The following is a 22,994-nucleotide window of genomic DNA, read 5'->3' as shown; positions in this document are numbered from 1 at the left end:
ACACATCCAGAGGCCTGGGGAAGGTAAGAAGGCTGGAGATTGGTGGAGATGGTCTTCACTACTGTGCATCAGAAAAATAAAAGGAGAAAAGAGGGGTGGGGGGGTGCCAGGGTGAAGAAGGAACCACTGGTTCATTCAGCAGCAGCAGGCATGTGTTCAAAGTCTATCCTGGTTGCTCAGCAACCAAGAAAAAGCATTTCAGAGAGCAAGGGGCTAATTGGATAAATGAATTAATTAGACATTTCCGGAGTCAGGCCATAAATGACAACAGGCGTGGGTGGCCAGTTTTTTGATAGGTGAAGTGTCTTCCTCTCCCTACCTGAGCTTTCCGTCCAGCAAATCTGGGGAACCAGGGGAGAGTGGGAGCGAGGTGACAGTGTGTCAGAGATGCTGTCCCTGGAGGGGCAAGAGAGGGGGTCTCTTTCAACACTAACCTTTGATGGGGTCTGCCCTGCAGGGTAGGGAGGGCAGAAAAAAAGGAGTAAATCCCAACTCTGGCAGCCTGAAGGTATCTTAACAACCTGCTTTCCCACATCATCCTGAGGGGTTTCCCTTTGCTGTATTTAAAGCAGGCAGGTTCCCACGAAAGCCCATAGACGTTAGTTGTGGGGAGCTTGCGTGGGAAATAAGAGGTTTTGTTGGTGATTGTTTTTTTCCCCTTGCTCTGCTTTGCTTCCTCCTGTTGGCTTCCTTTAATTACAGCAGAACCCCACTGGTTGTTCTAATGATGGAGAGGGCCCTGAGACTGTGCAGAGCTCTTGGTGGAGAGCAGGGAGCAGGCCCGAGGCACTGCTGGTGGGAAGGGAGGAGGCGGCGGGGGGGAAGGGGACCAGCAGCTCCCAGAGTCCGGGTCTCTGGTCTCTGAGAAGGAGAGACAGCCATGTGGGCTTCTCATTTTGCTGTGCCTGAAACATTTCCCCGGGAGCCTCCAGGCAAGCTGCCACGCCTCTCTGGGCCTTTGTTTTCCCTCCCACCAAGGAGGAGGATGGGTTTTGGGGCGGAATGAGAAGGACTGATGCCACAGCTAATTGCATCTCGCCCTTGCTCAAAATCACTAAGGGCTGCCTATTGCCAACAAAAATAAAGCCAAAAAAGCCAGGAGGACGTGCCATGCCTCCATAATCTAACCTCACCCTATCCCTCTCTTTCCTGGGTCCCACACACACCATGTTACGTTTTACCTCTGAGTCTTTATTCCTCCTGCTCCTGACCTAGAAACACCAGAACTTAAGAAGAAATGCTCAGCTTACAGAAGAACAGGATGGTCTAACTGGGGAAAGGTTTAGGAGTTGGAAATGCATCTTGGCCCTTGTGGGATCCGTCGCTGAACCTAAGGGTCCTGAAGCCTGGCCTTCCTTGCTGGGAGCAGGCAGAGAAGGGGACTAAAGCAAGGCTCTCTGGGCCCAGCTGTGAGCAGTCTGGGCCCCTGCAGGAATTGTGGCTAAGGTCACTCAGAAGCTGTGTGACCTGGGCTAGGAATGTAACCCCTCTGTGCCTTTATTTCCTCACCCTTACGAGGTGGCTCATAATAGTAGAACCTCTGAAAGGTGAGGATTAAGTGCAATTCCGAGTACAGGGTTCACAAGTCAGCATTCGGCACACAGTGGGAATACACTAGATGTTGTCGGTGATTTTTATAAAGTTATATCATTCTAGAATGAAATAAAAGTGCCTCCCTACCCCTCCACCCAGCCATTCACTGTGGTTCTCTCAGTCCATCCCTGTACCCAAACTCAACGACCCCTTCCTTTCTATGTCGATACTATAGCAGACTCAGTGGGCTGTCCTTGTCAAAAGGCACATTCTTCTACTTCATGACCTACCCTGTAGCTTCTCGGCTGTGTGACCCTGGCGATCTGTGCAACCTCTCTCCATCATGGTTTCCTCATCTGTAAGGGACCAGGACAACAGTGGCCCCAACTCATCGTTCACTGGCACAGGGAAAGGAGACGGCACTTACGAAGCACCCAAGACAGACACCTGGCACACAGTAGGTCCTTGGTAATTGTTACATCGCCTCCCCAAAGGCTTCGCTTTGGGTGCCAGTGTTGGTTTAACATTTCCCTCTGCCTCTATTTACATGTCCTTATCCTAGGTTTAAAGTTCCCAGAAGACCAGATCAAAGCTGAATTGTTCTCTGTTCACAGTGCAGGAGCGCAATTCGGAATTTGCTCACAGTGGTTTCTGAACTGTTGCAGGATGATATACGTTATTTGTAAACACATAAAAGTGCCCAAACCACATTGCTCATCATCATTCACTACTTCTAATGACAAAGATAATAAAGAATACAGGCGGTAACAGCTCAACTACGGAGTGTGTTTGTTTCTCAGCTGTAAAGAAACAAGACTCCCATAAAAAAGGCTTCGCTGAGACAAAGTCCCAAGAACAAGACTGCACTGGACACAGGGGTCAGCCTGTCAGTGATTTCGCATAATGCACCTATGCCAAGAATAAGCTGGAGGTGGAAGAAGGCACAGACCTCTGGAAGTCAGAACTGTGATGATTTTCATAAATAAAGAACATGGAAAATGAGGGGGGTGGAAATGGTGATAGTACCCATCTCTCAGCCCCGAAATTACAAACCTTCTTCTCGTCCCCAGCAACATGGGCCCCTGTGGTGGAGGAAAAGAGAAAAGGGAGAGAGATTGGAGATGGGGTAGAAGAAGGCAGACTCAAGGAATGAACTAGAAGCCCCCATACCTGCTCAGATATTGACAACGAGAATTCAGACCAATGGAAGTCAAGGGTCCATATGTATAGAGCTTCTGTCTGGGCAGTGAGAGAGCTCGGCGAGTGAATAATGGTGAAGGGAGCTCAGCAATGCTTCTTCAAAACGGTTTAAATGGCAATTGTTATATTCCACATATATTTTTAAATATATAAGATTTGAGGAGGGGGCAGGGGAAACAGTAGATCTCTCCCCAGTTCCCTGCCTCCTTAACCAAGGAAAACACAGTATTAGAAGCATGTGACCAAGGGGCGCCTGGGTGGCTCAGTCGGTTGAGCGTCTTCCTTTGGCTCAGATCATCATCTCGGGGTCCTGGGACCCGGCCCTGCTTCAGGCTCCCTGATCAGTGGGGAGTCTGCTCCTCTCTATCCCTCTTCCTCTGCTGCCCCTGCCCCCACTAGCTCATGCTCTCTCCACTCTCTCTCTCTGAAATAAATAAATAAAATCTTAAAAAAAAAAAAAAAAAAAAAAGGCAGCAGGTGACCAGCAGAGAGATGAAAGGCAGCCTCCAGTCTGAGCCATCCCCCTCAGCTCCTAGTAGTGTTCTGAGGCTCAGGGGGGTCAGAAAGGAAAACAAGTATCTCTGGCTAGAAACAGCACCAAACCCCCTCTCCTGAAGCCAGTCCCAGTCCTGAAGGTGAAAAAGTTAGTACAGGCTAAGATTTCAGGAGTCCCTATCCCTAAAACGCCTTCTGGGTATACCAAAGGAAAAGAAGTCAGTATCTCCAAGAGAGACTGCATTCCTATGTTCGTCGCAGCACTATCCATGATATCTACGATATAAAGCCAACCTAAGTGTCCGTCAGAGGATAACTAGATAAAGGAAATGTGGTGTATATATATTATACATATATATGCATATATATATGTCTGTATATGTGTATATATATATATGGGTGTGTATATATATGTATATGTATGTATATATACACATATACACATACATATATGTATATATATAATGAAATATTGTTCAGTCTTAAAGGAAATCCTGTCATTGGTGAGAATGTGGGTGAACCTGGAGGCCACGATGTTAAGTAAAATAAGGCAGATGCAGAAAGAAATCCTGTGTGATCTCACTTACATGCAGAATCTCAAAAAGTCAAGCTCCTAGAAGCAGAGAGTAGAAAGGGGGCTGCCAGGGGCTAGAAGGTAGGAGAAACTGGAAGAGCTTGGTCAGAGTACAAAGTTTCAATTATACAGGATGAATACGTTCTGGGTATCTAATGCACAGCACTGTGGCTATAGTTAATAATACCATATTACATACATACATATTACATACTTGAAATCTGCTAAGAGAATAGATCTTAAACATTCTCACCACCACCAAAAAAAAAATTGTAACTCTACAAGGTGATGATACATTAGCTTGATTTTGCTGATCATTTCACAATGTATACAGGTGTCAAAATACTACATTGTATACCTTAAATACATGCAATTTTTATTCTTCGATTATACCTCAGTAAAGCTGGGAAAAGGTCTAATAAAACACAAAGGCCTCAGGAAAGGGAACTGAAGCAGCGCAGGACTGATGTTAGAATATTTTCCCAGTGCAGAGAGAAGGAAGACAGTGGATGGCACTGGGCTGAGGGGAGGAAAAGAACAGGGAAGGGGACCTGAACACACTTCCCTGGTCCCTTTCTTTTCCTATTTCACTTGAGGCAAACGCTGGACCAGCCCCAGGGCCTGAGAGCATACACGGTCTCTAGGGTGTTTCAGATGTCCTTCTGTCTCTGGAAATTTCATCCTCTGCCCAAGGGCTAACCTGTGGGTGTCCCTGCTAGACTTGCCATAAATTCACAAGAAACAACAGGTCCTACCCAGCTCACGAGGGATTCAGGACGGACTTGTTAGAAGCAAGATAAACTCTCAGTTTAAAAAAAATTAATAAAAATAAAATTGAAACCTATTTTCAGGAAACCACGTTAGTAACTTAAACCAAGAACAGGAGCCCCATACGACACAGAACCACATCCAAAATGTAGATACAAGTCCTTTTGTCCCTTCTTCAGAGTCACCTGCGGATCTTTGAAGATGGTCATCCTCACCTCTTACCATCCCCACTCCTTTTGGGGGACATCTAAATGGGGCTGGATCTGCGCTGTCTGAGACAAAAGAAGACGGAAGGTCCAGTTGGTAAGTCTTAGCTCCTGCCCCTGGCCATTACAGGCTTTTCTCCTGGGACACCCTGGGGAAGGTCAATGGCAGGGTTGAAAAGTGCAACTTCCCTCTTCCCTTCACACACACACTCACGGTGGCCAAAATGGTTCTCAGGAGGAGACCAACTATGAGGTAGACCACGTTAATCTTCAGGACCTCTTACCATCTAAAAACCACCTTCCAGTACCCTCCACCACAGGGCAGGAACTGTGCCAAGCCTTTCGAGTTCACTAATCCCTCATAATACCTGTATAAAATAGGGATGATAATCCCAGGTTTATAAAGGAGAGAAGCTGGTTGCAGAAAAGTAACCTGCCCAGGTGCCTGGCTGGCTCAGTGGGTTAAACCTCTGGCTTCTTCTCAGGTCATGATCTCAGGGTCCTGGGATCAAGCCCCGTATAGGGCTGTCTGCTTGGCAGGGAGCCTGCTTCCTCCTCTCTCTCTCTCTCTCTCTCTCTTTGCATGCCTCTCTGCATACTTGTGATTTCTGTCAAATAAATTTTAAAAATCTTTAAAAAAAAAAAAAAAAAGTAACCTGCCCAACATGACAGAGCCAATGAGAGGTGGCGTGAGGTCTACTTTACCCAAACACTACTATGCTACCTAGAGCACCCCTTCCCCTGGGTCTCCCCAAAGTCACCGAATGTGTCCGTTCTGCTCAAGGCTCCCTTCTGGGAGAAAGAGCCCTAAACTGTACTGAGAACTTCATGGAGAATAGAAAAGCCTCAGGGTGCTGTAGGAAGAGCACTGGATGAGGAGTCCAAGAGATGGACATGCGTGTTGAGTGCTTCTACCACCTTGGTGAATTTGATCACTCCGCACCTTCACTTGGTTGTGCTTTCCATATCTGGAAAAGGAAGTGGTCAGATCATTATTTGTTCCTTCCAGCTTTCAAATATTGTCTCTCAAATCCTGGTATTTTAAGAGGATCTTGCAGAGGATAATGTTTAACCCAAAGGAATGACTCTGCATTGTGCAGTTTCTAGCAAAAACAAAAACAAAAATCAAGCACAGACTACTTCCTGCTGTCCCTCCGAAATCAGGCCACAAGTACAGGCAACTTCTCCTATGATCTAATAACAGAGGCATTCCCTTAAATATGTCTGGAAATGGAGAGTATATAAACACCCTTTCAAATATGATTGCATTTTGGTTCCTGCACCTATGAAACAGATAAGGAAACTTGAGTCTGGGTTATTGACTGACTTGGGCCATTATAAAAAGCTGGGAGATGGTGATGTGAAGGCAGGTCTTCCAACATCAATACAATCACAACCAAAGGGACACTCCTGTAAGTGCCTCATGCTTGGATCTGGAGTCCTACCGCAGCAGAAGCCCATCCACACACCTAAGTGATCACCATCAGCATCGTTACCATTATCATCCACAATGATCTTGCTGGAGAATATAACAGACAGTAAGTAATAGTGGCTGAAACAATTAATAAAGGAGGCTAGTGCTGTTTCCACACTTGCATCCAAACCCCTGCCAACTCCGCCCACAAGAAAGATCAGCCCTGCTTGGAGACGCGCACACATACCACATGTGCATACACATCGCCTCCTGGCTCTCTCCTCTCCTCGTCTCAACTCCTGAAAAGGTGCACTGATGAGTCCTTCCTTTCCAGACTTTCCAGACATGGAGGGACCTTTCAGCGTCCCTCAGTCTGGTACTGCTGACAGGTTTGGCTGGGGCCAGAGACCAACAAGGAAACCACAGGCTTTCTCCACTGCCTGCCTACGTTCAGTTATGGGGTGTGACAATGGTGTTTCACACCATGTAATCAACCCTGCCCTTCCAACTCTGTTTCTTAAAAAATTCATAAGCATACAAGAAAGAGAAGAAAACACAAAACAGAACCAGAGGGGGAAAAGGCAATCGTGAAATGAATTTGACTGCAGAAGCTTATGTTCCTGTAGGCATAGTAGATATTAATAATTCAACAAAATATTACAGTAATTACTATACTTTGCAAAATCACAACAGTGCACTTTAGCACAACTCCTACCAATCTCCCTGCAACTGCAATTAATAAATAAAACACAATTCCCTATATTAAATTTGTTGTTTAAAAGCTAAATATTTTATCAGAACTAATATAGTTTAAATAATCAGTCAAGGCCGAGAAGAATCCCCGGCCCCTCGTCTCTCCCCACTTGAAGTGAAATCCCATCTTCACAGCTAGAACAGAAACTGACTTCAGCCAACAAGAAGATACTAAGTGTTGCGGCTGGAAGGTCCCTGTTGAGGGACCGGAGCACCCCTGGGCTCCGACGCTCTGCTGGAATCGGAGTAGGCTGCTGGAAAGAGAGAGAAGGGAGAAAGGGGGAAGATTAATTCTTTTGGACCATGACCTCGGACCTACCTCATGCAGCTGTGGGAAAAGCCATGAATTATAAAGAGAGCTGAGGGGCAGGAAACCACTGCAGACACACCTAAGTATAGCCCTGAGCACGTATGAGGCTAATGACCTTGAAATATAGGTGAGCCTTACTTTATACTCTAGTTATGTTCGCACAAATTTGCTCCTATCTGATCTATCAAGTTCTGATGATTTTACCTGCTGTATCAGTTACCTTTTGCGGCACAAATGCTGCGAAACAAACCACTCAAATCTCAATGGCTTATTCTCCCAAGAATCACTTATGCTCGTAATTGTATAGGCAGCTGGAGGTTGGCAGACACAGCTAGGCCTGGCTGGGCAGTTCTGTGGCTCTTGGCTAAGCTGGGCTCATGTAGGCAAGGCTTGGCTGGGTGTGACTGTATAGGACTTGTCACGTTCTTCTCCCAGGACCTGCAGACTAACCTGGGCACATTTCCTCATGGCTACTGCAGAGGCACGAGGGAGCAGGTAGACACAGAAGGCCTCTTGCTAGCTAAGCTGGGAACTGACACTTCTTCCATTGACCAAAGCAAGTCACAAGGCCAAACCAAAGTTAGGAGGCGGAGAAGGAAGGCCCCACCCCCAGAGAAAGGGCGTTCCCAGGGCCCAGTACAAAAGGAATTATAAGGAGGAGTGAAGAATTCTATAGAGAAACCAACAATACAATCAACTCCACCTGCTAAATACTTCTTCAGTTGACTTCCCCTCACCCACCTCCATGGCAACCATGCTAGCCGTCACCCTCTCTAACTATAGCGACAGTCTGGTCTCCTTTTCCCTCTAATCCCCAGGGTGATCAGAGTAGTTTTATTTAATGCAAATTTAATGATATGACTCTTCTACTTAAAACCCTCCCAATGGGCTTACCTCTTTGTTCTTGGGCTATAGAATAAATTCCTTCTCCTGGACCCATCCCCATACCTACCCGTCTAGCTGCTTCTCTCTCCAGCCCACAAATCCTGTACCCCAGCCACAATATCCTTCTCTCTGTCTCTTTTATATACCTTCTTCCCTCGTGTCCCAGAAGCTGCGTGCCCAGAACATTCTCCCCTCCCCTCTTCACCTAATTAACCCAGTGCATTTTTGAGATCCCAGCTCATCTGCTTCTGCCTCTCTGTCCTCTCCAAGTTAAATGTGCCTAGTGTAATCCTTGATAATATCATGAATCTCTCCCTCCAAGCACTGATCACCCATTATATACTCAGAGCCCAGCAGCACCTGGCACACAGCTCCACAAATACTTGTTGAATTCTGATGACGTTTTTAAAATCTATCTTATATTTTTAAAATGAAAAGCGGCCAACACTACTCTTTGGGGGCTGAGTTTTATATTAAAGGTATTCAGACAATAAGTGTCTATGGCACATTGCTCTGTAGTATTCCATCCCCCAAACCTTGTTGCTGATTCTGGTTAAATCTGATTGTAATGCATCAGGTCTCCTTAAAGGTTGTGCATCACTAACCTGAACAAAGCCACAGGTGGCCCATGCTAGACACCTCCTTTCCCGACCCTCATCCATTTTGAGTGGGAGAGAGAAACATATAATCCAAAATTAGCAAATGATACAAAACCAGCAAGTTATCTAAGTCCTTCAACGATCCAACAGAAATTTTTTTGACCCTAGATTTCTATGTCTAGATAAACCATCAAACCAATGTGAGAACCAAATACATTTTTGACATGTCAAGAATGAGGAAACAAACAAACTAACTAAGGCTCAAGCACTTGGTGGCCATACAATTTATCATCCAAGCCAGGATATTCTGAGAATTAAAAGAAATCATTATATCTGTATCAGGACACAGGAATAAGCCAGAACATTACTGTACCCTGTCTACAAAAAGAAAATGAAAAGGAAAATCAGACCCCAAGAAAAGAGGAATAGAGCCCAAGAAACAGAAGCAACTAACGCAGGAGTAGAACAAATAGAAAAGAGTAAACGGCAACAGGAAGGCAGACTGAGAAAGAAATCAGTACAAATTAGAACATCCAATAATACAACTAAGATGCTGGAATATCTTAGCACAATGGTAAAGAAGCAGATGTCTCTTCTGTCTAGGAGGAAGATAAAACAATTAGAAATGCAAGACAAAACCAAAGAGCTATATGACAAAGTTATGGTCCAAACTACTCATGTGGCAGAATCCTGAGCAACTGTCAGAACATAAAATCATCTTCCTGATCTCAGAGCTCGGGACGCTTCTCATCACGTCACACAGATCTGGTTGTGAGGACTGTCAACCAGGCCACTTGACTGTTTTGTCAATAATCAAACAAGTATAATATTCTCAATATTCTCAATATTTTATTGGTTTTCATTCACTGTGGTCTAGATTATATCTGATGCATTTCCTAAGCATCTCACACTGTTCTCTGTTCTCTAACATTCTCCCAGTAGGGGTGTCCCACACTCAAGACTACATGCTTTTTGGGGGGTCCAGTCTGCATCACCAGATATTAGAGCAGATGCTCCCCCAAATACTTCAGATTATCAGAAAGGAATAAGACTGAGCACTCAGTCCAGGTCAAGTCCTGGAACAAATGTTTTTTTAAACATCCAAATGACACTCCCATCTGAGAATTTTATTATATCAGATGTGACTTGAAATAAATTGTACGTCATGCCTGGAATAAGAAGCCTGAGGTTTTTCACACCATGGTATGTGCACTAATGGAAGTGGATCACTTCTGCTGGGAAAAGGCAAAACAAGGTGGTTGGTACACATGGTCTCAAATCTATTGTGGGAAGATATCTGGCTGCTTAGTAAAGGAGAGGTAAGGTGAACTAACACCTTGAATGCATATCACCCCTGTTCATATTGCTTTGAGAAGTGTTCTTTTTCAAGTGCTTCCAGGTGCCTTATGTCATTATTTAATGGTGACATAAAGGGAGCAAGTAGGATTGTCCCCATTTCGCACGTAAAGAAATGATTGACCTAATATCACATCTACTTTGTGCTGAGATGGGCCTGCCTCAATTTATGCAACTCTTCCATTTTATAGATAAAGAATCAGAATCCCAGAAAATTCAATGCCTCAATTAGCATCACACTATGCAAAGAAAGAAATGAATGAATGAATGAATGCTCACCTGCCTGGGTAAGATCAAATTTACACACTCTTGAAAGAAACATTTTCCAGTATTTTTATCATCATTCTAGACTCTTTCCTTACTAATGCACCCATTTAAGAAAAAAAAAAAAAAAACAGGGTTCCTGGGTGGCTCAGTGGGTTAAAGCCTCTGTCTTCAGCTCAGGTCATGATCTCAGGGTCCTGGGATCAAGTCCCGAATCGGGCTCTCTGCTCAGCAGGGAGCCTGCTTCCCCCTTCTCTCTCTCTGCCTACCTCTCTGATTACTTGTGATCTTCGTCTGTCAAATAAATAAATAAAATCTTAAAAACACACACACACAATTTTTATTCATAGACATATACTGAAGAGTCTTTATTCCCTTACACTTAAGAAATAGTGATCTGGCTGAAGACAATTAGTGTACATCAGAAACCCAAATCTAGGGGTCTCAGCTCCAAGGCAACAGTCTTTCCAACATATTATGGTGCCCCTCATTGATGAGATCTTAGAAAGGAACATAATAAAGGCAAGCTCAGCTGCTCTCTGCCCAAATCCTGACCATATCTTAGAAAAAGAGGAATTCCGCCCATTCCCAGGCAGGACATCATCTGCCAAGATGATGGTAGAGGAAGCCTCTGTGTATTATGAAGACCCCACACAGGCTCTGGGGTGACATGAGGCTCCTCATCCTTGAGAAATGACAGGGAACACTAATTTGGAAATGTCATCCCCTCCTCAGAGTCCCAGCACCATGTTCCTGCCATTTAGTATAATTCAAGTGTGGGCCCCTTTCCTCTGGTAAGGGCCAACTCAAAAGGAGGACCCTCGCAGAAATAGGGTGAATGATTTCATCTCCCTCCCCACATCCAATACATACCATGGGAGAGCCCTGGGCAGGCTTTTAGAAGAATCTGAGGGAAATTCTTGGCTTGGTGTGATGGTTAAATTTATGTGTCTATTTGACTAAGCAGTGGGGTACCCAGATATTTGGCCAAACATGACTTGGTGTATCTGTAAGGGTGTTTCTAGATGAGATTAATATTTGAATCAGTAGACTGAGTAAAGCCCATTGCCCTCCCAATGTGAGTGCCCTCATCCAAGCCATGAGGGATTGATTAGAATAAAAAGACTAAGTGATAAATAATTCTTTCTCTCTGCTTGACTATCTTCAAACTGGGAATCTGGTCTTCTGCCCTCAAACTCAGACGCAGACTGGAACTACAACATCAACTCTCCTGGGTCTCCAGCTTCCCACCTATAGCTAGGTTCCCGTTATAGTGTCTGATAATTCCTTATAGCAACTTCTTTTACCTACATATACATCATATCCTATTGCTACATATCCTATATACACACACACACACACACAAACGCACACACATCCTATTGCTTCTCTTTCTCTAGAAAGCCCACACTAACACACTTGGAAATAACCATGGTATCTCCATTTCCATTCCTCTAGAAACACACCCTGAAACGAAGACTTGAATTCAAGGAGGTTTTCTGGGAGGTGACCCCAAGAAATACTGTTGGGGGGTAGGGACATCAGAGAGGGATGGGAAGGTAGCTCATAAAACAAATAAGTTACCACAGTAGGCAAGTGGGACTTAATCCTAGTGGAAAACAAGTCTCAGATCTACTCCACCTCGAAGTGTAAGGGGGTTGGGGGTTTATCCACCAACTTCCCCTGGTCTTTGACAAGTGCCTGCTCTGTATCCCCTGATGGGAATAAATTCCCTGACACTGATCAAAGTGAGTTCCAGCAGGCAAAGAGCCGCTGGTACTGGTGGTTAGAAGTCAGGCCAGCATGCAGATAAACATCGCATGCCAAAGGGATACAGGCAGGGAACCAACAGATTTGCTGCAAATGGACAGACACTCAACCTACCCCACTTCCTGCCTAGGCAAATCATGAGAACATTCTTAACCAACATAATAGCCTACAATACTAGACCCTTTATGTGCACTGTCTCTAAGCTTACCAACAATCCAATAGTTCACCATTATCCCAACTTAACAGCCAGTGAAACTGAGGCTCAGAGATCTGTTCAAAGGCACTGTTGCTTGGGGGACCTTCTCATAACCCAAAAGACATTTCAGGGTCATGATTAATCTTCCAGTCAAAAATTTGCTTTCGAGTATAAGGATCACTGATAGGAACAGTGATATGCGCCATTCTTTTGCCTCTTGAAATAGTTTCCTCTACCTACCACCACCCTGGAAAACACATTTCTCTGCATCTCCAGGTTTCTGGTTCTGAGACTCTTATTGTAACAAGTCCCTCCACTACATGTAATCACATTCAGATATGGTGCCTTCAGCTACTTTTTGAGCCCTGAAAAAATGTTCAACTCAGTAATTGTTCTCCGTCTCCCACTGAGAACAGATTTGAGAAAGAAAAAGTTCATTTCTGAGGCAGCAGTGTAATCCTTAACCTGACTCTAACCATCTGGAAGAGAAAGTGCCGACCTCACCAGAGACGCCAAGAAGACTTGGGCACTACCGAATCAGGCACGTGGGATCTGAGCCCTGGTGAGAGAGAACGGAGACAGCCAGGGGTGCAGGTCCTAGGCCTGGGGAGCAGCAAGAAGAGGCCTCCCCGCCCCTTCAAGACACTCATTCTTTACCCAGGCAGCTTTAAGTGTTTAAGAAAGTATTTATTCCGTTCAACTCAGTAGGCGTCTACTGACTGAAGCAGCCTGTGCACATCGCGCAGGCACAGGAAGCAAAGGGACCCAGAGGGAGAAAACGCAGAGACAGGGGAACCAAGCCTGAACACCACTTCCTGCTGAATATAATTCTAGAGTCTTCACTGGGTCAGTGATGGGTCGAATGACTGCAGAATGGGCGTATTTGAATAAAACACCCATTTCCTTTTTTTCTGCAGGGAGCGGCTGAATGATCAACCGCCCAGGACTGAAATGCCCTGTGGTCGATCAACACGCATCTCTGGGTCAGCAAACACCCCCTCCCACAATGCACCTGCAGGATGCTGTTTCTCCTCTTCTCTCCTTTGGGACAATTCCTTGTGCCGCATTGTTTTTTATTATTTCCTCCTATTTATTTTCACTTCTTTCCCAGGCCAACACTCCCTCTAGTGTCTGTGGAGGGATCTCGGGTTCCAGTCTTGGTACCTAGGGTGCAGGTGCGAGCCTGATCTTGATGAGTAGAAATCACAAGATAACTAGTGGCTTGGTCAGTGTGATATTTCTGGGAAGAAGGCTGCAGATATTCTGCAGATAGTTCTGGTCATGGCTAGTCCCACTTTACACCAGGCATGAAGCAGAGAGAGCCAGGAGATCAAGAGGAGGAGCAAAGCTGAAACACTGAGGTCTATCCTATGGTTTCCATATAGATGAGTCTTTGGCCCTGCGGGCTCTATTTGCCACCCAGCTTGCCAGCAGCCCACGGTTCTCCTACTTTCCTGAAGCTACACATCTCACTTGCTTCCTTCAAGAAGTCTTCCAAGGTTGGCTGTGAGGTTTAATTAGGGATGCCCAAGCTAAGAGAGGCTACTCTTCACCTGTCTGGGCACCTTCCTTAACCCTTCAATGAAATCCCGTCCTAAATGTCCAACAAATAAGCTATTCATTAGTGTGATTTTTTTTTAATTTTTAAATTTTTTTCATTGCTTTTCAGTGTACCAGAATTATGAGCGTGATCTTTAACCTTGTTCTAACTATGTGACTCAAACCATTTCTACTACAAATGCTGAAAATGAATTTCAAAGGCCCCAGTCATTCGCTTCTCTATCCCTTCCACTGTCTGTGTCAGCGCAACTCAGAGAGCTATCACAAAGGCTCATCTGCCTGAGGACCCCAATGGGAGGTGCCTGAAATGAGCATCTCCTGGAGGGTCTGGCCAAGGCTTTGCCACCGGCTCCCTGGAAAACCTGGAGCAGTAACCTCCTTCCTCCACTTCAATGTTTCCATCTGAAAAGGAAGGGAAAGCTGTTTCCCATATAAAAATAACAACCAAAGCAAACCGCCGAAATGGAGGGCTTACCACGGGCCTGACACCTCTTTTGAGCACTTTGCCATGTTCATGATCTCACTGAATCCTTCCAACAGCCCAATACGAGGGAGACTATTAGGACCCATCTCTTTTTTATAGATGAACAAACAGTGAAGAAAGAATAACAACTTGCCAGCTCTTCCACAGCTAGGAAGAGACAGAGGCAAGATTTGAACCTAGGCACCTGGTTCCAGAATCCATGCTGTTCTTTACTATGCGACTGCTCCGCCAAAGTTCTGAAGAAGATTGCATTTGTGAAGGGGAGATGAACCATGAGAGACTATGGACTCTGAAAAACAATCTGAGGGGTTTGAAGTGGCGGGGGGGTGGGAGGTTGGGGTACCAGGTGGTGGGTATTATAGAGGGCACAGCTTGCATGGAGCACTGGGTGTGGTGAAAAAATAATGAATACTGTTTTTCTGAAAATAAATAAATTGGAAAAAAAAATTATTTTTTTTTCAAAATAAAAAAAAAAAAGAAGATTGCATTTGTGAGAATACACTCCCCAAGTATGAATTCACACCCAGACCAAGTAACCCACAATGTGCAGCCTAAAAGGATCCTTGATTGCCATCTAGCTCTATTTCCAGTTTCCCTCCTAAACTGGGTTCTTATCCAGTAGGTGCCAAGCAACAGGCCCCCCACAGAGCAGCGGGAAGTTCTGCTGGCCAACAGTCCTGTATGGTCAGCCCCACTGTGCTCCAAGTTCCTTTCATCTCAACCCCGTGGGGATGGTTTCCTCTGCTCCCCAGCAAGGAGTTAACAGCAGAAAGCTATTTACGCAATCCTGAAGTTCTTAGACTCCATTACTTTTTCCAAATTTACTACAGCACATTTATTAGCGTACTCTAAAGAAAAGCATTTCCATAAATAATTAAACCCCAACTACACTGATCAAAATAAATGAGCAAAATGTGCCTGTGATGCAACCAGGCTTGATTCACTCACTAACTCGAATAATGAGGTGACTCATAAGAGGCCCCCATTAACGACAGTTAGGAAGATACAGCTTGTCCGACATTGAGGAGTTTGGTATTTATGGTGTACAGTGGCGGGTGGGCGGGATGGATGTAGGACATGGTCAGGGAATCAGAGGGACACACCTAATCCTGGGCTTGTTTGGGTAGCTTCATATATATTTGTCCTTAGCCTCGGTCTATCCTACCTATAAAATGGGCAGCATCCTACCTCCCCTGAGCAAAAATGCATAAGTCCTCTTAGAAGAAAAATGGCTTGTAAGCCCCAGGAGAAAGGAGAAACCTAGAAGTGAGTAAGGGATGGCTATACAGAGAAAAGGATGAGTAGAGTCCAGACGACAGGATGCCATGTTTCTGTCTGAGCCTGAGCCTCTCACCCCTCATCTCTATGCAGAATGAGTTGATGAAGACAATTACCCATGTGCACCTCTACCCTTGACATTCTGTGAGTCTCAGTGCTGTAGTACCTCCCCCAGGGACCCTCTGTCCTCTGAGCTCATAGTCTGAAATGATGGCTTGACAATTAACCACACACCCCCCATGGCTTCTATCTTGGTGTCATGTGTTACTCAACTTTACTGAGAGCAATCTCCCATCCAAAGCATATTGGAAGGACCTTGAGGCAAATGCTGTCCGATCCTTGTTTGTCTGTCCCTCCACCGCACCCCTACCAGCCCCACATTGCCCAGAACACTGCCGCACGCATAGGAAACACTCAGCAAATGGCTGAATATCTTCTGTAAGTCCATCTCCGACGTCCAAGAGGAAGCAGCCAGGATTACTGTCTAGTCCCTATTTCTATCTTCTCACTTAGTGGCATAGAGATGCCTCCAGATCTTGGGCTACAATTTATATACGAAATAATCAACCAGGTATATAAACTCAATGCTGCTGAGAGACAGTGTCAGCCTGCCCTTTCCATGCAGCTAAGGCATTGCCTGGTTCCCTGAAGTCAGTTCAGCGTGTGTATACTGAGCCATGGGACAAGGCCTGTGCCACATGCCAGGAGGAGAAGAGCAGAACTCACGCTGTGGAGTGGGGGAGGGGTGGTTGTAGTTATTTCATCCTCACCCCTCATCCCTCACCTCGAAAACACTTACAAAATAATACAAAATTAAAATAAACAAGTACTCAACTGAATCATAATTCTGTGTGTGGTGGTACAGTCTTTAAATTCTCCAATCAAGAAAAAGGGAAACAAATGCTCTTAAGGAAAGTTCTGTAGAGACACCGCATTTGAATCTAGAGCAGAGCTATGAAACACAGGGGCATCTCAATAGAGGAAGAAAGGCAATCCAAGTGGAGAAGACCTCATGGGCAAAGGCTCGTAGTCAGCGGAGCCTGGAACAATGAAGGCGCTCCCTTGGCTAGAGTGAAGGAACCCAACATGAAAGAGTCAGACAGAGAGGCAGAGAAGTAGACCCAGGACATACACAGTGAAGGGCCCTGAATGCCAGGCTAAAGGACTTTGGATCTGAATCCAAGAAGGTGAAGGCACTGGAGCCGGGAAGTAGACATACTCCCAGAAAAACGTCTGGTTCCAGAAACTGTCAAGTGATGGAGAACCCAGGAATGAAGTCACTGACATCCCAAGGGACAAGAACTTCTAATTCCTTGGTCGCTTCTGCCCAAGAAGACTTGAGGCTGTCACTCTTCACCCACTTGGTGGAATAAGGCTGAGTCCCTCCTGCATGGGAGGCAGAGCCCTCTCATCTTCACTCACTGTGGGCAAAACCAGAGCACCATGCAGACCCTTCTCTCTGTCATTCCCCACACCAGCAGGTGAGCATGGCTTGTCAGCTTCCACCCACCCCCTCCCCCCATGCCAGTTCCTCCCACCCAAGGTGGCAGGCTGATGCTCACCTCCCATACTTCCACCTCCAACTCCATAAGACCCCTTTCCTCCCGAGCTTGCTGAAAAATGACCCTTCAATGTTTTCCTGCTATAAGGAAAGTCTCGAGCCTGCCCAGAGGCCAAAGAAAGCAGGAAATCAACAGGTGAGTCAAGCCACCAGCCCTCAGATGTACCTAGCCTTGGATGAACCCCTGGCACAGACCCTCACTCAGCAGGTCTGGCTCTGTGCATCTCTCTGCTCCTTAAGGGGTGATTCAGGCTCCACCCATCATCCAGTTCCAAAACTCCCCAGTGACAATAAGAGATTTACACAGCCCGAGGAAAAAGCAGTTCTCCCCTGTGCCCCCTGAGCCTTCTAGCCACTGGAGCCACAACCTGCCCCCCGCCTTAAATCCAACACAACTGAGGAAGCCACTTCCCAACACTCCTTCTTTGCCAACTACGAAGCAAGTTCCAACCACTGCAACTCTGCAATCATTAAATCAGACCTCCCAATTAAGGAGTTTGCAAATTCTGCTCACCTTGGAAATCACCGCAGGATCTGAGAAGCAAATCACACCCTGTAACCCAGCCATCAGAAGAAATGCAAAGCAGACAAATAGAGACAAATAGCCTGAGTCCAGACCCCTCCTCGCCCCACCCCACCCCCAACCCCAGGCCAACAGTGACTGTTCTGTCCCAGCTCCATCCCAAAGGAGAGGGCCCCCTTGTACTATTAATTAAAAACAGATTCTTTTTGGCAAACCCCGGAAGAACAGTTTCAGTGGCAGACTTCTTTATTAAGCCTCTGCGAAGGCAAAATGCATTAAGATATTTTGACACGAGAATTGTGAACAGAGAGGATGAAGGCAAGACAATGCAGCCAAAAGCCATTTGAAAAATCTGTTTGAGAGCCACAATTAGTTGCTCCAGTGAGTGAAATACAATTAATCTGATCAAAGCTGTCACTATTTTGCACATTAGGAGTAAATATTTTAGAACACAGTCCAGCTGAATTAGTTAAAGGTATGAAATCCCGCCTGGAAACATCTGTGTGTTCTACCTCCTGGAGTGCTAGGGAAGGGGGATCCGGAGGGGACCAGGAATCATCAGCATTCCTGGCTTCTCTTCACCAAGGTGCATTGTTGGGCACATTAATTGAAAAGTATCTGGCAAGTCATTCCTACCAGACACACACTGCAGGGGTAGAAGCCTGCAAATCGCGCTCCACTGCCAGTGAGCTGCTGGCAAGAAAGGGGGGTCAACGAGGGAGACATCAGCATTCTCAGCTCAGCACCAGGAAGGGGGGATCCCCGGCCAGGGTTACTCCAAGGAGGAGGGGGCATGGAGAAGTGGACTGTCGCCTTCACAACTTTCCAGTCTCCAGACCCATGCTTTGCCAATTCACAGAGCAAACAGAAGGCATTCTCCTTCATTGGAAGGAGAAGGGCAGAATGATGTTTCTTTTTTCTGTTTCCTTGCAAGCCCTGGGGATGGAACTCCCTCTGGGTGTTTGTGAAACACTCTCTTGCCCCTTAATCACCAGGAGCCCAGCTGGAGACTGCCAGAGAGAGGGTGGCAAATGTCCCTCTAGAGTAGAGGCTCCAAGCCCAAGTCCCCTCACATCTCCCCAGAACCCCTGGCAGGGCAGTAAGGGTCAGAGAGGGATCCAGTCTCCAGCAGCTTCTTGACAGCTCATGGCTCAAGTCTTCTGGGCACTTCCTTCTTTGCCCCCCAAGCTATCTGACCACAGCCCATGAACCAAAGTGAATCCATGACTACAGCCTTGGACAAGGATTTCCCTCTGCCCCCTGACATCCCTGGGCACACCTGGACAAATGGAGCAGACCATGTCCAGCTCTGCATGCCTGGCGCCAAAATGTCAGAGTGGACTTTAATTTCAGTTATATGGACTGACTGAAAACCCTCCCCCAATGGGAATTCAAGTCTAGGATGAGGTCCACCAAAGGCACTTGGAAGGAGGCCAGGGAACCCCAGTATGTTCACAATTAAACTGGTAGCCTTCCCAGAAAAGGCCATATTTAGTACTTTGAAAGTCAGAAGAGAAGAGGGAATTCTCTTTTCATGCCAAAAGAGCCTAGTGCCAGGACATCTCCCTCCACTTTGAAACCAATGATGAAGGAAGCTTCCAGAAAGTTCATCATCCCCCTCGCTCCTCACCCTGGCTTTTATTTACAGCATCTTCTTTCGTTGTCTTCAGGAAAGGGGGATGGGGAATAAAACCAACCTAGTAATGTTGCAGACACTGTTTCCCCGTTCTTCCCACAGGGTATTTCCTTAAAGTCTCTCAAAGACAGGACCACATGAACATGTTTCCCCCTCTTCCCTCAGAGCAGCACAGACCTGATCCTCAATGAAGCCTTTCCTGCTGATACTGTCTATACAGTATGGTCCCAGGAGGTAGTGCCTCTCCCCCAGAAAGGAAGGACAGGACAACAAGATGGGGTCCCTGCACCCAACGTGTGTTGCCTTGCCCTTTGCTTGGACAGTTAGGACTGGCCAGGAACACAACCAGTAAGCATCCTGAGAGCTGTTCCTGGATTGCCCAAATCTCACTGCTGCCCCTAAGGTCTCCAAGTCCAAGAGGTCCATCCCCACCCCCAGGAGCTTCTGCCCCTCTTTCAACTATAAGCCATTTCCCCTGGTTGGGTGGCTGGGACTAGACTTGTCCCCTCACTTCCTCTGCTGCACATCTGCCTGGAAGATGACCAGAGAAGGCCATGCACATGTTACTGTTTGCAAAAAGGATCCTCTCTAAAGTGCCATCAATAAGTCAACATACGAAAAAGTGATCCATAAAATTAAAGCACAGACAGAAGAAAACTCTTTAGGCGGGGTGAATTTATATTGTCCAAATGTGACAGTAATAAAGTCATAGGTACATGAGGACAGCACTTCCTCCTCCTAGACATACATTCACTTCCACACATTCTCCTCATCCTTCTTGCCCAGTGTGAACATGAACACACACACACACACACACACACACAATTCCTCATTATCAAACTAAAACTTAGTTGAGATTCACACCACCTGCTGTCAGAGAATTCCCTCTCCCTCTCTCCTCTGGGGACTTGCAAGTCTTTAATCACCCATCCCTGCCAGGGCAGGGCATACCCACCCCCTCCCCCTGCCCAGACTTGTGCGCTCGGAAGCCATGGAGGTCTACGCTGGAGGCAGATGACGCCAGCCACCGCACCGCTGGGGAGCCAGACCGCACACATCCTTCCACCCCGGCCTCTGTACCCTGCCTGGGCTGCCCGCTCTGTCCTGTGTGTCATTAAGAACCAGGAAATCTGCATGAGCAGCGCAGACGTCTACGCTCTGCGGACTCGTGGCTTTCCTGTTATCCACTCCTTACCCCTGTGACACCCCCAGGCCCTTTTAAAATAAGGCTAGAATTTTCCAGGGAAATCTCTAATGCCAGTCATAAGAGAAACACAAAGGGGAGGGGCGGTGCTTTCCGATCAAATGAGTTCCCCAAAGCTGCCTATAGACATCCATCACCCTCCAGACTCTGCACAGCGCCGGGTTCTGATTTGATCCGGAGAGCCAAAGAAGCGGAAAGGATTTTTGCAAGACAGGCTGAAAGTGGGGGACCGTGGAATGGAGGGGAGTGGGGGGCAGATCGCGGGAGGCCGCCCCCCACCACCACCTCGGCCAGAGATCGCGTTACCAGCCGTTTCTTGGCGTGGCTGCACGGCGTTGGGGCCCGGCGGGAGGCTGGCTTTGCCGACTGCAGTAGCTGCCCGGGCCGCGGGTGCTCCGAGCCCCACGCCCGGCCGCCAGCGCGCCGGGGCCGCCGGAGTGGACTCAAGGGCGCCATCTGTCGGTACAGCTGCCCTCAGGGGAACCGGGCCGCAGAGAGAAAGCGGGTGGAGAGGTGCGCAGAAAGCACCGGGACCCAACTCCTCTCCGGGAGCCGTTTGTGCTGCGGGACGCAGCAGCCGAGGCGAGTTCTTTTTTGTTTTTGTTTTTGTTTTTGCTCAGAGACTTAGGTGTGCTGGTGCATGCTAAGGGTTGAGGGGTGAGGAATGGGCGGTGAATTTCACTTCACGCTTTAAACTTTTTTTTTTTTTTTTTTAACTGCCTCTTTCCAAGCTTTCCAAGCAGCTGCCTGGGTTTCGAAGGGGGCTCAGCTGACCTGAAGGCCCGCGCTCGGGCGGACTAGGCGCAGCCTCCCCCCGGGCTGGGAGAAAGCGCGCCTGGAGCAGAAAGCAGCGACCGTAAGGCCGGCAGGAGTCTGGGTGTCCGAGCGGCCTCCAGCTCCTGGGTTCCCTTTAGCTTGAGTGGAGGGCAGAAGGGGGGAAGCTTGGCGGTCGCAGGAATCCGTCAGTTCGCCAATTCAGGCCGCGTCCTCACCCACGAATCCAAGCTCCCGACCGGAAAACTGACTCCCCGAGCCGAGTACCAGGGAAAGGGACCACAGATCCCTCCCCTGCTCATCTTTAAAACACGTCCCCTCTCCCTTCCGGGCGGCCCCAAATCTAGGGTCTCCAGCAAACAAACGTACACTCCATCTTAAAACAAACTCCACTAACCTGTTGGGGGCGTGGGGGAAGCCGGATGAATCTGTTCTCTCTACAAGTCAGGGCGCCCCCGCCTCTGCCTCGACCCTCGAGCAACTATCTGTCCCCGGTTCCCGCCCTCCATTCTGCCCTGCTGTCAGGAGGCACACAGATCCGCCGCGGGGCGGGTACTCACGCTGCTGTTGTGTCCCGACCAGTGCACCATGGCTTGATTGTGGGCCGAGTCCCCGGTCAGCGCGAACGAGGTGCTGGGCAGCCGGAGCTCTTCGGCCGCCGCCCCCCCGGCCCGCGGCGCCTTCACCTCCTCCCGGAGACCCTTGGCCACAGGGCGGCTTCCTTTGGAACCATCGGCCAAGGCAGTGGCTCGGGCGTCCCCACGTTCCAGGGCACTGGTGGGTTGCTCCCGGCGACTTCTCCTCGCGCCGCCAGGCTTGCCCGGAGCCGGGGCGCCTGGTCCCCACCGCGCGCCTACCGGCGATGGTCCCCCGGCTTCTCCCTGCTTCTTTCTAATGCTGCCGCTGCCGCCGCCAGGCTGGGGCAGAGGCTCTGGTCCGGGCCGGCGCCCCAGTGCGGCGCCTCTCCGCGCCGTCACCAGCTCCTCGGGCCACTGGCTTACCACTGCCCGCGGGAAGAGAGGAAGAAGCGCCGGCGGCCGCGAAGCCGGGGCCGCGGGGCGCCCAGGACCGCCCGTCGCGCCCCAAGTGATCTCGGCGCCGGCCAGGACCCACGTCGACAGGAGCAGGAGCCCCGTCCGGGCGAGAGGCGCCCCGGGCCAGCCTGCGGGGCGCTCGGTGCGCGCTGCCTCCATCCCGCTGCGGCTGCCGCGGCTCGGGCTGCCGAGAGTGTGGCGCCCGCCGAGGTGCGGGTCCGGAGCGGGGGGTGTGCGCGCGCCGGCGAGCCAGCGAGCGAGTGTGTGTCGGGGGGAGTGGGGAGGGGGCGGCCGGGAAGGAGGTGGCTCGGGCTGGCGCGCCTCGCGGGTCCTCTCCACTCTTCCCTCCACGCTCTCGATCGCTCGCTCTCTCTTCCGAAAAAGGGTGATTCCAACACCCGGGAAAAATTAATAAATGCCCCCTCGGTGCTTTTCCCCCTTAAAACAAGACCCCCCAAATCTTCCTCACCGAGCTCCTCCAGAAATTTTGTTAAAAGGAGTGTTCAAAGGTAATGAGAAAAATCCTCTTTTAAAACATGAAAATCAAGCCGGATCCAGGAGGAGGGGCTGGCGACGGACCCCAATCCAGAGTCTCTCCGAAATCCAGCCTCCAACCT

General features: G+C 48.1%; 1 protein-coding gene across 2 annotated transcripts in view; it reads right to left on the bottom strand.

Moving 5' to 3' along the window:
* Positions 1-22,536, bottom strand: part of SORCS3 (sortilin related VPS10 domain containing receptor 3) — a 583,502-nt gene extending 560,966 nt beyond the window's left edge. The window contains exon 1 of one of the 2 annotated variants that reach the window (XM_044240465.1): positions 21,904-22,536. In XM_044240465.1, coding sequence (XP_044096400.1) covers positions 21,904-22,536 — 633 coding nt within the window. The remainder of the gene's footprint in view (positions 1-21,903) is intronic. The other variant, XM_044240466.1, reaches the window with a different exon arrangement.
* Positions 22,537-22,994: the final 458 nt, after the last annotated feature.

This window comes from Neovison vison, chromosome 2 (genome assembly GCF_020171115.1).
Source record: "Neovison vison isolate M4711 chromosome 2, ASM_NN_V1, whole genome shotgun sequence".
NCBI lineage: Eukaryota > Metazoa > Chordata > Mammalia > Carnivora > Mustelidae > Neogale > Neogale vison.
Note: the sequence above shows the minus strand (reverse complement) of the source record. Positions and strands in the feature narration are given on the sequence as shown.